At 41.2% G+C, this 16,519-nt stretch overlaps 1 protein-coding gene across 1 annotated transcript in view; it reads right to left on the minus strand.

Annotated features, from left to right (window-relative positions):
• Nucleotides 1-1,925: 1,925 nt before the first annotated feature.
• Nucleotides 1,926-16,519, minus strand: part of LOC110591909 (fibroblast activation protein alpha) — a 73,117-nt gene continuing 58,523 nt past the window's right edge. Inside the window, exons 21-26 of the mRNA XM_021702890.2 lie at nucleotides 14,237-14,291; nucleotides 6,038-6,137; nucleotides 4,926-4,990; nucleotides 4,352-4,424; nucleotides 4,016-4,089; nucleotides 1,926-2,321 (exon numbers count right to left, since the gene is read on the minus strand). Coding sequence (XP_021558565.2) covers nucleotides 2,220-2,321; nucleotides 4,016-4,089; nucleotides 4,352-4,424; nucleotides 4,926-4,990; nucleotides 6,038-6,137; nucleotides 14,237-14,291 — 469 coding nt within the window. The 3' untranslated portion in view covers nucleotides 1,926-2,219. The remainder of the gene's footprint in view (nucleotides 2,322-4,015; nucleotides 4,090-4,351; nucleotides 4,425-4,925; nucleotides 4,991-6,037; nucleotides 6,138-14,236; nucleotides 14,292-16,519) is intronic.

Below are 16,519 nucleotides of genomic sequence, written 5' to 3' on the forward strand. Positions count from 1 at the left end.
CATTAAAAAACAAAACAAAACAAAACTGCCTCTCAAGTTGCTGCCTTGCTCTTCACTATATCCTTAAAGTCTTGCACAGTGTCTGCTATACAGACAGACTCAACAAATACTTGTTGAATGAACGAATAAATACATAAACACATGCTGAATGTCTGAGGCGCACCTGGATGACTCTGCCTGAGGAGGTCAGGGGAGGCTTTAGCAACAGTAATGTAGAAAAATGAATCTTCCACAAACACAGATGCATTCACTCATTTATCAATCGCTGAGCTTCTACCATATGCCATGTTCCAAGATATAGTCTGTGAAGATTGCTAGGACAGCACCATCCAATAGCACTGTCTGTGATGATGGGAATGTTCCACATCTAACATCTACAATATTATCTTGTAGACCGTGGAGAAGACTGGAGTTTTTTACCTGGAATACTGGAACATTTCGATTTGTCTTTTAGAAGTTGCCTCTGCAGCAGTGGGAACCAGAGGCGTGAGGCTGGAGACCTCTTATTGCATGCTGATATTAAACAACAGCTTTGCAGAATTCCACAAAGGCAGAAAAGACGTTGAAGGAACAAGATTTTCTTATTATTTGCACTTGCCCTGTTGTACCCCTTGATAGAGGATTAAGAAAGAACTGTTGCTTATTCTCCTCTCCCCAGCTGGAGAGAGTGGATGATGAGAATATTATGAGGACATCTGGACTTGCTTCTGAGGCTGCTCCAGGCAAAACAAAATGGGAAAGGAATAGCTTCTCTCTGCCCCCCAGGACATCGGCAGTTGCATAGATGTGGGGAGGGGGTGCTATGGCCAGCCCTGAATCTGTGTGGGTGCTGCTCAAACTTCCTGACAGAGCACCCCTTCCTGACAGGTGCGGTGGGGCCATGTGCCGTGAGTGGGAGGCATGATTTCAGAAAGCGGTGGTAGAGAGAGCATTGGACAGAGAAATGTCTGACAATTCTAGAGGAGGCTGTGGTCTCTGATCTTAGAGGCCCCTTCCTGCCGTAACGCTGCATGCCTGGGTGGGTTCTTCTGGCTGTAGAGCATGAGAGATCTGAAGAGAAACCAGAGCATGAGAGAAGGCATAAGGGTCTTCTAGCTGCAACTAGGAAGGATCAAGCTAGGGATGGGAAGAAATCGTCCAGAGCCACCTCGGGCCAGGAAACACATCAATGAAAAGTCCCCTAGGGAGAGGCTTCATGGATACTTCCAACATTCATTTAATAAATATCTTCTGGTGACCTGGGTCTTTTTAATTCGGTGGCAGTTACAGAGATGGAAGCTGCCCATAAGTTTCTAATTGATGGGGACCCTTACTGTCAGAGAGTCACCTTCGGGGTTGCAAGCATTATGGCTTTTTTTTTTTTCTTTTTCAAAATGAGCTCAGTAATGTCAAACTCAAACCCCAGAAAAATCTCATAGATACAACATTTTTCCTTTCTAGCTGTGGATGTCCTTTTTATTTAATTGTTTTGCTTGCTTAGTTTGGTGTGGCTTAGCAATCTGAAGGCAGTTACCATTGCTAATTCTTGAAAGGGATACAAAATAGGAATGTTTCTAAATTTGAAGCATTTATTAAAAGGAGCCTGAATTCAAAATTCTGATTTTATCCCTGTTGAGTGCTTTTGGCTACGTTGAAGAAATCTGGGAGAAATTTCATAAACATTTCTTGGAGGTCCAGCATAGAGTGCAAACATCAGGACGCCTCTATGAAATGCATCTCGAACTTGATTTCTGAACAATGCTTTTTCATACTCTGAGCTATTCATTCCAGCATTTGGAATCCTAATTACAAAAATCCAAACTCTTCTAGATTCTTCTTCTCCATCCCCATCTAACGTGACTCATGTGCTTGCCTAGCACAAGCGTTTATTTTCTGTGATAAAACCGGAAGTTGAAATTAATGCACACAGACAAAATAACAGCACTTTAACTTCTGACTTTATTATTTTCCTCAAATGAACAGGTGATAAAACACTGTGTCCAAAGCAAAAGGCACGGTTCCCTTTTCTCTCCTTTCAGAGAGTGCCAGAAAATGTAAACAATGTTTGAGTTGAGTTTCTGAGTCTTAATCTTCCGCCAGCCTTTAGAACATCATTCGTCTGTTTGTCCCAGGATTTAACAGCATAAAGAGTAAAACAAGCAAGTGGTCTGAGGCATTTATACGAAGTGTTCCCACTGTGATACATCCCACTGTGATACAAGCTTGCGTCTGCGTCCTTCTTAGTCGGACAAAGAAAAACACTGCTTTAGGAAGCGGGTCATGTGGGTGTACAGGTGCTTCGTGGACAGGCCGGATATGCCATGGTTCTGGTCCGAGTACCACTGCAAGGCAGAGACCAGATGCTGGAGTCACGCCCACGGCCACACAAGGCACCCAGCTTTGACTTTCTAATGCTCGCAGGTCCCGACCATTTTTCTAATGCTGTGATTGAAATTCTACTTAAGGGGCGCCTGAGTGGCTCAGTCGGTTAAGCGACTGCCTTCGGCTCGGGTCATGATCCTGGAGTCTCGGGATCGAGTCCCGCATCGGGCTCCCTGCTCGGCAGGGAGTCTGCTTCTCCCTCTGACCCTCCTCCCTCTCATGCTCTCTGTCTCTCATTCTCTCTGTCTCAAATAAATAAATAAAATCTTAAAAAAAAAAAAAGAAATTCTACTTAAGAGCACTTAATAAGATAGCTCACATGCAGACATTTAGAACAGGAAGACAGAAAAGGTCTTTTATTAACCAGGACTATTCTTTCCCATTCTTTAAGCTCGTATTTTATTTTATTTATTTATTTATTTGTTTGTTTGTTTGTTTATTTTCAGCTTATATTTTAGATCTTGGTGGCTGAGGTTTCACAATGGCTAGCATCTTGGGGGGTCAGGAGGCAGGTACGTGCTCCAGAGCTGGGTCTATCACTTTGCTCCTCTGGAGCTTGGTTTCCTCATTTGAAAAAATAAGGAGTTTGGATTTGATTTTCTCTAAGGCTTCTGCTAGCTCAAAAACTCTATGAGGCTTGTAGCCTCTGAAATCCAATTCCTCTCTGCTGCAGAAAATCCACAACACATATAACTGTAAACACCTTTCATAGGAGTTAAACATAGTATCATTAAAGTCACCCAGGAAGATGACGTTATACATTTAAACTTCATTGTTGGAGAGAGGCTGGCGAGATTATTGTTTTTACTGAATAAAGGTGGATAGTGGTCATGATGGAATGCTATACACTTAGAAGGTGAATTTACGTTGGGGGGGTCACGATTAAAAAAGATCAGAAAAATCTCCCATCTCCCTTTGCAAATTATTTTAAAAAGCCCAATTTCCAAAAATGGGGGTTTCCTTTTCGAGGTTCTCATTCAGGAAAAGCAAGTGAGGGAGAACTTCTGCTCCCTGAGGAGGGGAAGCTGCTGTCAGGGGTTGTCTCTCTTGCCGTGGTTTTCACCTTCCTTTTCCCTCTGTTGTCATTTCCGAGTCCTCGTGCCACCCACCCGGACTCTCCGGCTAGCTCATTCATTCATTCGCTCGGGGAACACTCCAGTTTCTGTGCTGGGCCAGGCTTGTGTCAGGCACTGAGAACACACGGGTGAAAGGGTTCCCTAACTCTGAGTGGGGCTGCCTGACTTCAGGGAGCCTCTGTGGCCGCTGATAACATTCCCCAATCGCTCCTTACTGAATACGCGGAAGCTTTTCGCTGCTTTGGGACTCCCAGCTTTTGTGGGGATGCTAAGCATGCAGCTACATTATGTAAGCAGGATCACAGAACTATTGGATGTTCGAGCTAGAAGATCATCAATCTCACGGATGTCTTTATTTCAGATAGGACTCAACCGGATCCCCAGAGGTGACATGGGTCACCTCACGTCCTTCAGGGAGTTCATGGAAGATCCAAGACCCACTTGCTAATGTTCTGCCTACTCTACCCTACAGCCCGTTTGCCAGGTTTTTGAAAAAAAAAATAATAATGAAAAATCAGATTCCTCCTTTGAGCTTACAGGTCTAAGGCCGTGAACGGGAGTCAAACGAAATTATGTACCATTGCCTGGAAATCCACTTGTGCATTAACCAGAGCTTTAGCAATCTGTGCTGAGTTTTGAAAGTGCACATTATCTGCAACAAAGAGAGAGAGTTAAAGTGCTGCTAAATACCAGAAAGCATCAAGTGACAATGTACTGCCTGCAAATGAACACCGACAATTATCTAGTCATGCGGTTGACATTGTCAGCAGTGAGTCATCGCACTCATTTGTGGAAATGTCCCTGACTCTTAGGTACTGACCCTGAGCACAGGCATAGGAGGATGCTTAATGTTTCTTAAACAAAGTGATGTTGGCTCAGTATTTTTATGTGTAAGAGTCTTGCTTAAACCTCACCATCTGCTGTTCCGTGGATGAGAAGATAGTCTACATTTCTGAAATATTCTGCTCTTGCCATCACAGTTGAATTCTGGAAAAGAGGAAAAATTAACATTTTAGTTGCTGCAAGTTCTAATAGAAAACTAGCTAAATCATTGTGCGATGGACTTAGCACCAATACTGAAATTATGTATTGCTTTGGTTGATAAATATTTAAGAGTCAGAGCAACACATTTTCATCATCATTTGCATTACTTCCATCTGATTCTTCGTTTGAAAAACGGGAAGTTTATGTGTCATATGTTACATATGAGTGAGACCTTAGGCATAAATGATGCCCGCTCAAGCTGTGTAGGGGCTGGGGGTGGGCAGGAGGATGCGGAAAAGGGAGGTGAGGGAAGGGAGGATGGGGAAAGAAAGAAGAGAATCCTAAGAGAGTAAATGTCTTCCTAGTGAGGTGTTTTGCAGCTAACAAAAGATCAGCGTATTTGCTTGGGGAGCCAGCAAAAGTATAAACTCTGAATGACTGCTTCAAAATTATTTAGCGCATTTGCAAGAAGTCAATGACCTAAATGAAACAGAAAACGCTTACTTTATAGTGCTTGAGGTTATCGTTCTTTGTTGGGAGGCCCATGAAGCGCTCTGTGTAGATAGATGCTATAAAATATATGAGAATATGTTGTTTACATGTGATATGGGTCATTCCATTAACCAACAAGACCCCCCAATTCGAGAACTGCTCGTCACCTTCCCCCATGGAGCTGCTGAGGAAGGTTCCTGCTTGCCTTTACTGTAATGCTCCACCCAAGTCATTTGCTCTGCGATTTGCCTCAACAGGGCTAGAGAGGCAAAGGAGGAGACAGGCACAGCTAACATTAGAAAGGACTGATCTTAAGCTTTTTCTCTTGCACTCTTTGGTGGGGGAGATGTTTAGCTAGGAAAGACCTTATGGAATGACCTCATTGTATTTTTTAAAAAATCACAAATGCAGCCACCTCTTGTACTTTTATTGGTGTCTTAATTAATCTGGGATGGAACTATGTGCCCCCAGTCCTCCTCTCCCAACACACACACACACACACACACACACACACACACACATTTTTTTTTTCTGAATAAAGATTGCCTGAGAGTTATAGCTGTCTCATTTCTACCCCAACCCAGGGACGAGGATCTGATGAAAGCTAATTTTTGTGCAATTATTAGAGTTAATTCCAAATAATCATCCTGCATTAATGTGAATCATAAAAATAGGCACCCACGGGAGGTGTACTTCTTAACAAAATTTTTTTGTGGCTCTGGTTTCTGGAGCAATGGACCTGGCGGCTGCAAACTGTGACTTGGAGGTGAATAGTTTGGCTCCGCCCAACTTTGCGTAAAATGTATTTACAGGCCACACGTGTGCCTGCAAAAACACAGACTCGGCTCTGGTTTTAAAGGTTTGGTGTATCAGGAGGCACCAGGTTTCGGGGAGAGGCTCAGATACACTGGGTTTTGGAAGAGTCCTCCCTCACTCTTAAGATTTCTTTGATTATTGCAACATGATTACAATGCATCATATAAACCACCTCGCTTCTAGATTATGCTTTCCCCAGTGAAGCTGGGGTGAATTTTACTGCATAATTTGTTTTCCTAGCAACCTCAAATATAGAGTAATTATGTGTTAAATGTTTTCGCAGCCACAGTTATGAAATGTTTCCATACCGTAATATTCCCAGCTGGAGACAGGAGCCACTGCTATCCCACATTTGAAAAGACCGGTTCCTGAAGCAAGGGCCAGGGATGAAACATAGCCTCCGTAGGACTGTGGAGACATCATTACAAGTCAGTCCCAGATTTGCTTTCAGAAAGTCTCCAACATCGTTTTACAGCAACTCTGCTCACAATAAGTACTGATGGGAGTTGGGGATATGCATGGGGCAGATTAAATGTCTATCTTGCACCCTTGGCAGCAAGCTCCACCTGACACAGCATCATTTCACCGCCAGTAAACTAAAAATACTTGGTGTGCTGATTGGAGCATGGTAGGGGCAGTTGAAGAGATATTTATAATTGCAACTTTTCTGCCCAAATTTTTTTTTCCTCTCTATTTTTCCAATGAGGGCCTTGCCAGAGCAAAACCAGGATTGTACTTGAGAGAAATGCACAAAGAAAGGAGATTATTCCCCAAATGTAAAAGCGGGATACTTCCCACAGTCTGCAAAAGTCCTGTAAGACAATACTCACATCTGTGTATTTACTTATTGGTTTTCATAATAGAACAACAAGGGTAAGACATAAGAACCTTTTGGATAGTTAAGGACATGGCCAGAGTTTGTGTATAATGTAGTGTTACATATTCTGTTCTGAGGGGGGATTTCTGGCATAGCAGCTCAAAGGAGGAAAAGCCATTGGTGTCTTTAAAAGTCTTACATAGCCCCCCACAAATTGAATGGAAAAACAAAGAAATACAAAAGGAGTCAGGAGTAGGGTTAGCTCTCATCAATTTTCTTCCCCAAGGAATCAGGGAGATGATTCAGAAATGTGACCCTGATAACAGGAGCTATCTGCCCATGTCACTTGGAAATTTGAACCTTGTCCTAAAAGTGAAGAAATGAACGCAATAAGGTGGCATCTCCCCCGGAAGTGAAATTTGGGCTGTGGAAACATGCTTGAGAGAGAGGCTTCTCCTGGGAATGTGGACTAAACAGTGCTCTGGGTCCTGAACCCCCAAAATGTGTGTGCTAGATCAGGAAGTGATTCTCGGTGCATATTCTTGCCCCAACACAGGAACGTTCCCCACAAGTCACCAGAGGACAGTGGGACTTCCCAACTAGGAATGGGCCTTGTATTTAGGACCTTATTACCACAAACCTCTGGGAGCCATTTTCCCTTGGGTCAGCAGAGATCATATCACCCTTTGCCACAGAGAAGTCAGTCTTCAGAGAGGGTGAAAGAGTGAGAGGGAGAGTTCACAGAGTGAGAGACAGATAGGCAGACAGAGGACAGACATGCTAATGAGGGCAAATCAGTGGGAGGGCTCTATTCTTAACCCACGAAATAATGGAATGGGGGGATAAGTTAAACAATCTTGCTGAATTCATGAGGTAAAGGAAGAATTTTTTAACTAGTGTACAGTTGTATGTTTCCAGTTCTGGGGAATTTTATTGAGGACCCTTGGTGGCAAAACACAGAATAGAAGAAGCAGCTCCAATTATATCATGCCCTCCTTTTATTATACTTAGAGAAGAACTAAAACATGTTCTAATAGGGGAAAATATATTTTAAAAACGGAAGGAACAGTGGGTTTGAAAATCATTTTGGTAAGTGAAAATTTTCACTTATAAAAATGATTTGCTTTGATTTCATAAGTTAGCAACGACTATTATTGAAATGGAAGTCCTCTCCTTCTTTCTTTTAGGTTCAACTGAGAGGAAAGTAAGCTGAGTTAGAAATATTATTGTTTGTGGTTGTATTGGAAAAGCGTGTTCACTACCAGTAACAACGGTGGGTCCCGCTGAAATAGCATGAAGTGAGATTTGAAATGGAAAGCATTTACACATAGTAAAAAGGGTTTTCAACACTTCTGTTCGAAATCTCACAAATTATTAACCTGTATCTACTCAGTGATTAGAGAGCAGTGCTGTCCCTAAATACAATTTCCATGTTTCCAGGATGAATACGAATTGTCTCTAGGAATTTGTAAGAGCAAAACGAGTGTAGCAACAGCACAACAAAAGTAGGTGTTCTTTAAATTCTCAGGCGGCTTAGAAAAGCGATTCCTATTGTAGAAATGAAGAGGAAATAAAATAAACCCGCGTTGACTTTTTTCTGCTCTCCCATGGGTGGGGCTCCAAGGCAGAGTGGGTGGCTGTCGCAAGAAAGGAACCCACGGAGCAGATTGGCCATGAGAATTCTAGAATTTTGTCCTTTGCACTTAGATGCCTTGCCATTTTGTTTAAACGAAGGATATCTTTAAAAACATTCTTAGAAGGGCACAGAATTTTGAGGGGTTTATAGAACGCTCTTATGTGAGCCATAATGCACACTTGAACATTTTACCTACAGGCAGTTATAATGAATAGCTAACGTTTGTACGGCCAAGGCTCTTGCAACCTTCTTGGAGGACCCACACTCTCTGTTTCCCTTCTCCCTCCTCAGATGTTCCCCTGCTTGTCGGCTCTCCTGATGTTCTCTGGACTCTCCAGGCATGATCTAGCCCCAGGACTTTCACAAATGCTGCCACCTTCCGCCTAGAACCCTCTTTCCCCAGGATACGGCCATGGCTCGCTTCCTCCCCATTTCAAGTCTTGACCCAGAGAGAGTCGCACCTGTCCTTCTCATCTACGATGCACCAACCCTGCATCGTGCTCCTATCTTTTTGTGTTTTGTTTTTCACCAGAGCACTCGTCATCGTTTAACATCCTGTTCATTGTACTTACTTGTCCTGCTTATTGTCTTCCTTCCCAACTGTTCCCAACTCCATAAAGGTAAACATTTTCATCTGCCTGGTTAATGAATGTATCCCCATCACTGACAACATGGCGTAGAACACAGAGGGGAATAGAATCAAATAGTCGGGGCGCCTGGGTGGCTCAGTCATTAAGCATCTGCCTTCGGCTCAGGTCATGATCCCAGGGTCTTGGGATCGAGCCCCACATCGGGCTCTCTGCTCAGTGGGAAGTTTGATTCTCCCTCTCCCACCCCCCCGCTTGTGTTCCCTCTCTCGCTGTCTCTCTCTGTCTCTCTCTCTCTGTCAAATGAATAAATAAAATCTTAAAAAAAAAAAAGAATCAATACTTGTCAAATATATCACTTTCCTGTTAACTCAGCTCATCCTCACAGGGCCCCGGTGAGGAAATCACGGCTGCCTTTCACGACGAGGAAGCCGTGGCTGGAGGGAACTTAGAGGGCTCTGGGAGTCAGGAAGCAGCAGAGCTGGGACTCAAAGCCAGGACACTTGCCTCTACAACCCATGACCTTCCTCTCTGTCCTTGCACTGGGGCAAACCTCGTCGGGGAACTTTAAGTTTGGAGTCTAATGTAGTCTCATTAGAGGTGCATTTGTCCTACTTTTACATCGTTGATCGCACATAGCAATTCAAATTGCTTATAATTAGTCACTGGAAGAGAAAGGAACTAAGATTAAATCATGAACTAATGCTTATTCAACACCACCTGGCTAGGCCTATATTAACAAAGCAAGGCCCACGAATGAGGTTGTTATTCTAATAATTTAGGCAAAACCCCTGCTGCTCTTCAATTGTCAGAATAATTACTTCAATTTTTCTTCGCATAAACCAGGGTTTTGCAACCTCAGCACGGTTGACATTTTGGGCTGGGTAATTCTTTTTTGTGGGGACCTGTCCTGTGCATTGTGGGATGTTTAACAGCATCTCTGGCCTCGACTCATTAGCTGCCAGGAGCACTCCCCCAGTTGTGACAACCACAAATGACTCCAGACATTGCCAAATGTCCCCTGAGGTGCAAGATGGCCTGGTGAAGAACCAGCTATAGCAGACACATCCTAGGCATGGTGCTGGGGGCCTGGTGGCTATTTAATAAACAGCCAAGAACAGAGCTACTGGATTTTGGTTTGTGTGAGCCAGAAATATAAAAGGGTAAGATAAAAACGCTTCCTTTCCCCTTCTTAATCAGGATTATGGAGGCAAACATAAGATTTGCAGCTTATTTGCCAACTAACTACCAAAAATGTCTGGGGTCAGCTTTAGTATATGTCTCAGACTGCTAACCTGCCTAACGCTTCATGGAAACAGATACTTTCTTCCTTGATATGAGACACACTAATGGCTAAGTAACGCTCACGGTCATTCTCAACAGCTTCCTCTTCCACATCTCCAGTTTCCCACAGGTCCCTGTTTATTATACTAGAAAACAACACTTGAAGCTCTGACCTCTTCCCACCTCCTACTTCACTGTTTGAATTCAGGCCCTTGGTATTTGTGGCCAATATTACTGCTCCCTAGATTCTTGGCCCACTCCCTCCCCCACCTCAGACCATCCTTTGCCCTGTGGCCAAGAGTATCTTTCTTTTTTTTTTTTAAATTTTTTTTTTTTTAAAGATTTTATTTATTTGTGAGAGAGAGAATGAGAGACAGAGAACATGAGAGGGAGGAGGGTCAGAGGGAGAAGCAGACTCCCTGCTGAGCAGGGAGCCTGATGTGGGACTCGATCCTGGGACTCCAGGATCATGACCTGAGCCGAAGGCAGTCGCTTAACCAACTGAGCCACCCAGGTGCCCTAAGAGTATCTTTCTAAGACACCAATTCTATTCCCTATTGACTTCAAGAGCACGTTTCAAAAAAGGATCCATGGAATCAAATACCTTTTGGTAATACTATATTAATCAAAATTTAACAGGATTCTTTACTGTTCTTTCACCAAGCCAATATACACTATTATGTAGAATTCATGATTTACCATATTATTAGACCCAGAGGACCTTTTCCTGAAAAAGTCCTTGGTTATTAATAAGATACATTTGGGGGAACACTGACTTATAGGATTAAATTTAGTTTAAATAACATCATTGGTGTATGGGATGGCCAAGTATTATGCTAAACATTTGAGAAAAAAAATTAAAAAAAAATACAAAGTCCATTCCCTCGATGAGCTTACATTCTCATGGGAGAAATCAATAGATAGACAAAATAAAACATGATAATTCCTAGAAGAGCAGTATAAAGAACTACTGGAGCACAAAGAAAGTCATATCTGAGTTGGGTTTTAAAGAGTAAGTAGGAGTTTTCCATTTTGGAGGCAGAGGAGCAGGATGGGAGAAGATGGACACATTTCAGGTTGCAGGGAAAAGTCAAATTATTCATAAGGCGTGGGGGAGAAGTGGAAAGAGATGAGGCCAGAAAAGCAGGTTACAGCCAGATTGTCAAGGGCTTTGCATGCAAGGAAATAAGTTTGGGCACCAGGTCAAGATCAATATGTGGCCTTAGAAAATATATAAGCATATAAGCAGAAAAGCAACATGGTAAGAATTATGTTTTGGAATAGCAACTTCATTAGCAACATTGCAGCTTGTGAGGTCAAAGCAGGAAGGCTAGTTAAGAGGCAACTGGAATAGTTAAACTGGTACCACCCAATGGTCCATGGACCAAAAGAATCAGCATTACCTGAGATCTTGTCAGAAATGCAAATCCTTGGGGCTCACCCTGGACTACTGAATCAGAATCTCTAGTGGTAGGGCCCTGGAAACTGTTTCAACAAGTTCTCCACGTGATGCTTATGTAAGCTAAATTTTGAGAAGGTCTGATCTAAATTACATATGAAGAAACTTGAACTAAAGCACTGGCAGTGGGGATGATGAGACCAGATTTAGATTTTTGAAGGTAGAATTGACAGAACTTACCAACCAATGGCATGTTGGAGTCAGGGAACAAGAGAAGTTGAAAAGAGCTCTGAATTTACTAATTTGGGTGACTAGGTGTGTGGTGAGATCCTTTAATAAAGATGAGGACTTGTTTTAAGTAGACTATAACAAGTTTAGCTTGTGTAGGTTAGGCTTGAGGCTCCAGTCAGACATTTGGGATAGATGGTCAGTGAGCATTTGGAACATGGAGCTCAGAAGAGACCTGGGGGCTAGTGACAGGGATCTGAGAGTCAGCACCATCTTTGAAATTACATGGGTTTTCCCAAGGGAGTGAAAAACAGTGAGATTCATGGCCAGACCCTGAAAAACACTGACATTTAAAGAATGAATGGAAAATTAAAAAAATAAATAAATACAAAAATAAAGAATAAATGGAGTGTAATGATCATGGAGACATAGAAAAATAGGAGAAATGTGTCACAGATCCATAGATAGAGCCCATTCTCCTTTATGCAGTCTAAAAGGCCTCCTGTTAATCTGGCTAAGTCCCTACCCAAATTCCTTTCCTTCACCTTCCTCACCACATGCCTTACACGTCTGAAGTTTCCAGCATCCAGACCAACCACACCCTACTCATTGTTACCTCAGGACCCTGTCAAGGCTGTCTTCATTCTCTGGAATGCACCATTATTGATGCACCATTATCTTCACTACCTCATTTCTGAATCTCCCCTTAACTCTCACAGCCAGGATTAACTACTCCGCTCCCTCGTGTTTTCCACCACAAGTTGTATCTGTCTTAACAGTTGGAACATTGCTGAGCAATTGCTTTTTTGCTCTTTTATCTAATAAAGGGCCAGAGCTATAACTTATTCATCTTTTCATCTTCCAAAGAACCTAATATAAGACCTAGTTGAGATCCAATAAAAATTTACTACATTGGGGTAAGAATGCATGAGTCAGTGATCAGATGGATGGATTAAATAAGTCATAAAGAATTGATAAAAAAAAAAAAACAGTATAGTATTAAGGTCTTTTCCCCTCAGGATCTTCTGGGTCCTGCTGATTTAGGGACTGCTCAAATGTTGCATCCATTGGCAGTTGGATGGAATAAGTGTATTCCTTCTTGTGCGCATGCTCTCAGGATTTACCTCACAATCACTGCCTTGTTGGAAAGTAAGCAATAAAGGGGACCTAATATACAACCTCTCCTAGAAGCATTTGCATAGACATGGTGAGAATCTCTTATTGAATAATTTCAGACTGATATGGATGTATTTTGGGGTGCTGAGTGGGTTCTTTAAATCATCCCACATAAATGGTTCTCTACCAAACTAATACCAGGATGTTCTAGAAATGAAATTAAAAGTTCCACTTTATGGTTATTTCAAAGCCTGCAGTAAAAGCAAAGTAAAACTGTAAGAGAAATGTTAATGATTATATGTAAGTGTTCAGCATGAAATCTGAATCTTTCAAAAATTTACTTTAGGAAATTTCATAAAAATGGATGGTAGAAGAGATCTTATCTGAAATATTTCACTATAAAAATATTTCATTTATTTCCACCCATTTGAATTCCATTCTGTTTAGATATTTAACATTTGATAGTTTTAAGAAGGACCAAATGGCTTGAAGTAACAACTTTCCACAAATTCATAACAGCTCTTCATCTGGTCACTGAGCTGAGAGCTGAGCCGGAGCCTGCAGACTCCCTTCAATATTGGGTTTCATTCCCTCCATCTTGTGCAGGCCGCTCTCAGAGAAAACAGCCAAGAAAAACAACCCAAGCACAAACGGCTGCAAATTGACTTGCAAATGTACAAATTCAGACCAAAAAGTGAAACAGGAAATCTTCTTTGAAGGGTAATTATCATAATTTATAATGGGCAAATCTAAACTCTTTCCAATATTTCTCTAAACTTTCCAGTGACTTCATTGCCCATGATTGGGAAGTTTTGCCACTTCCTTTTTATGTGTATTTTGAAAAACTGCTTAGCTCCTCAAATATGGGCAATTATCTCCATGACCTATAACTCAGAAACTAAATTATACTTCTCTCCCATTGGTACAAATTAATATTAGGTCTAGTAAAATAATTTGATTACAAAAAAAAAAAAAAAGAAAAGAAAAAAAGGAATCAAAACAGCCAAGATATGCCTGGGGTAAGCTAGGTACTAGGGAATTTATATTTCAAAAGTTCCTGTGATTTCAAACGTTAGCTTAGCTTTTCATAAAAATGAAATGATGAGATAGAAAAGATATATATTAACTCTAAAATAACAAAAGAAATTACACCTCTGATGAATATAGTTCAGTTCAGTATACTATAATACAAAAAAAAATAAGTAAAAATGTGTCAATTATGAGTTAGTTTGCTATATGAGGAAGAAACTAAATGATTGGAAAAAAGGAACACTTAAAGCCACCACTTTGAAGCCTAGATTATCCAAATTGACTGTTTCCATTGACAGATTAAATGATGTTGCAACATTAACATTTCATGAGAAATCTTATAAGCACACACTTTAGAAAATTATGATTGCTGAACTGAATAACAGGCACAAAACATATAAAACAACTCACCCAGCCCCATATGGCTATTCTTTTTTCATCAATGAAACCCATTTCTATGAATTTTCTAAAGTAAAAGAAACAAATTTTTAGAATTTTAAGTGTGTACACATGACATTTACTTCATTACACAAGCATATTTAATCCGAAGATTTAATAGAAATGCTCCATTTTCTTTGTTTAAACACATGCATAATAACACTGCACTTAACAAATAATTAAAAGAATATTATCGTGTTTTCTGCAAAGGATAAAACGGATCCTTTAGACTCTACTGTACATCTGTTGAGTAGTACTTCTAAGGCTGCAGGTCTAGCATCCTGATTGTGTGAGCGAGTTACTTGGGACTCAGAGAGGTCAAGGCCCAGGCTTACAGTAACACAGGAAGTCATAGCACCACGACTAGGACCAAATTTCCAAATCCCCAGATTTGAGGAAAAAAAGATTTTTGTTGTTGCTGCTTTAAATTTTATCAATCTTAAATGCTTAAATCTTAATGATAATCACCACCTTGTTTTGGCATCCATGGAATAATATCCATCCCTCTCCCATTTCATACTTAGGGACCCTCAATTTAACATGGTATGGATAATTACGTGTGTCTTTTAGGATATGGACATGATTATTTTGAGTTCCATCATAGAAGAGCCTTCCTTTGAAAACTATTTTGAAAATAAATATCTTCTTAGGAGCAAGGGACCATGCTGAAGGGCAACCTTTAAAAAGTCATGGGAAGCCCTCAGAAATGCAACTTTGCAAAGCTGGTACGGGATAGGAATGTTTTAGGCTAATTTATCCCAGGCCTCCTTGAGGGTTGGTGTTCTAGAGCAATTGTGATTTATTTTGGGAATGGTTTGATTCCCAAAACTCAGGGAACTCTAAGAAAAACAGAAGCAGTGGAAGAAAAAAAAATAAGGGGGATGAGCCATTGCAGAGACCAGGATGCGACAGTAGCAGGAAGGAGGGGAGGAGAACAAAGTAACACACAGGGAGCCAGAAAAATACGACTTTTTTGTTCCCTTTAGATATGTTAATGCCCTTTCTCATTCTTCTCTGGAAGTAAAATGGAATGGTTTTATTAGTTGAATAATGGAGTTTCTTATAGGGATTTCACAGCAACCATTTTGCTCGTTGCATTGATTCAACATGCACGTTTCCAATGCACAGAGGAGTTGGGCAAATGCCCGGGACCAACAGATGGGAAGAAGCCCCGTCAGTCACAGCTTACCCTACACCGATTCTGAGGGACACTGAGGAGTCTACGGGGAAGAAATGCAGCAGCAAACGGAGAGTTGTTACCTGTGTGGATGCTGTTCATGGTAAAACAGAGAAAATGTGCAGCAAACTGTGGCATTTCAGCAATTCTTCCATTAACTTCAAAAGCCAAATGAAAGAGGAAAAGGTTCACTTTCTTTGTTAGGAAAAAAAAATCTTTCCACTACTGCTGGAAGACAGTTCTGAGCCATAAAATCAATTTCGATTTTATGATCTCCCAGAAGCTAGCAATCATATTGCCTTGCACCTGGGGTAAAAGCAAATAGCAGGTGATACATGGGAGCAGGAAATTCTTAACAGCTCCCTTCCTCGCTTTATTCTGGAAGGATGACATTTACAAGAAATGATAGTGCAATAGTTAACATGGAAATGAAACATTAACACTTAATGTGGCAGGACTAGGTTAAAGGTTAGCTAGATAATCTGAGCACTCTGAGGCCAAAAAGGCTCCATAAAATTTACCTCCAAATTCTGAAGCGCTCTCAGAAGGGTTATCAGAAACACCATTGATAATGTGGTTAAATAAAGAAAAATGTTAGTAACAAATGAAAAAGCATTTTGGAGGCTGGACTGAACTTTACAACTTTTCTCGCATAAGAACGGCCCTAGACCAAAGGTCAATTTGGAATCCTAGGGATCAATTATTATTCTATTTTGGAATTGTTCTTATTGATACCATGTATAACAGTATGACATGATATTTTCTCATCACCAACCTTCTAGTTATTGTGGGAAATGTGGGAATGTCAAAAAATGCCAAATATACCCCAAATGAGTAGAACTGACCCTATACCTAACAAAGTTTATGGGTCCACGTATGTACCATTTGCAGGGAAGCCTGATGAAAGCAGTTCCCAGTTTCACTTACGCTTTGACCTCACAAGCATCTCCTTTGAAGCATTCTCTTTTGTGTAGTCAAAGTTGTGAGGTTGTCTGGCTGCTGTTTCTTCTTCTTCTTCTTCTTCTTCTTCTTCTTCTTCTTCTTCTTCTTCTTCTTCTTCTTCTTCTTCTTCTTCTTCT

Source organism: Neomonachus schauinslandi, chromosome 3 (assembly GCF_002201575.2).
Source record: "Neomonachus schauinslandi chromosome 3, ASM220157v2, whole genome shotgun sequence".
NCBI classification, from domain to species: domain Eukaryota; kingdom Metazoa; phylum Chordata; class Mammalia; order Carnivora; family Phocidae; genus Neomonachus; species Neomonachus schauinslandi.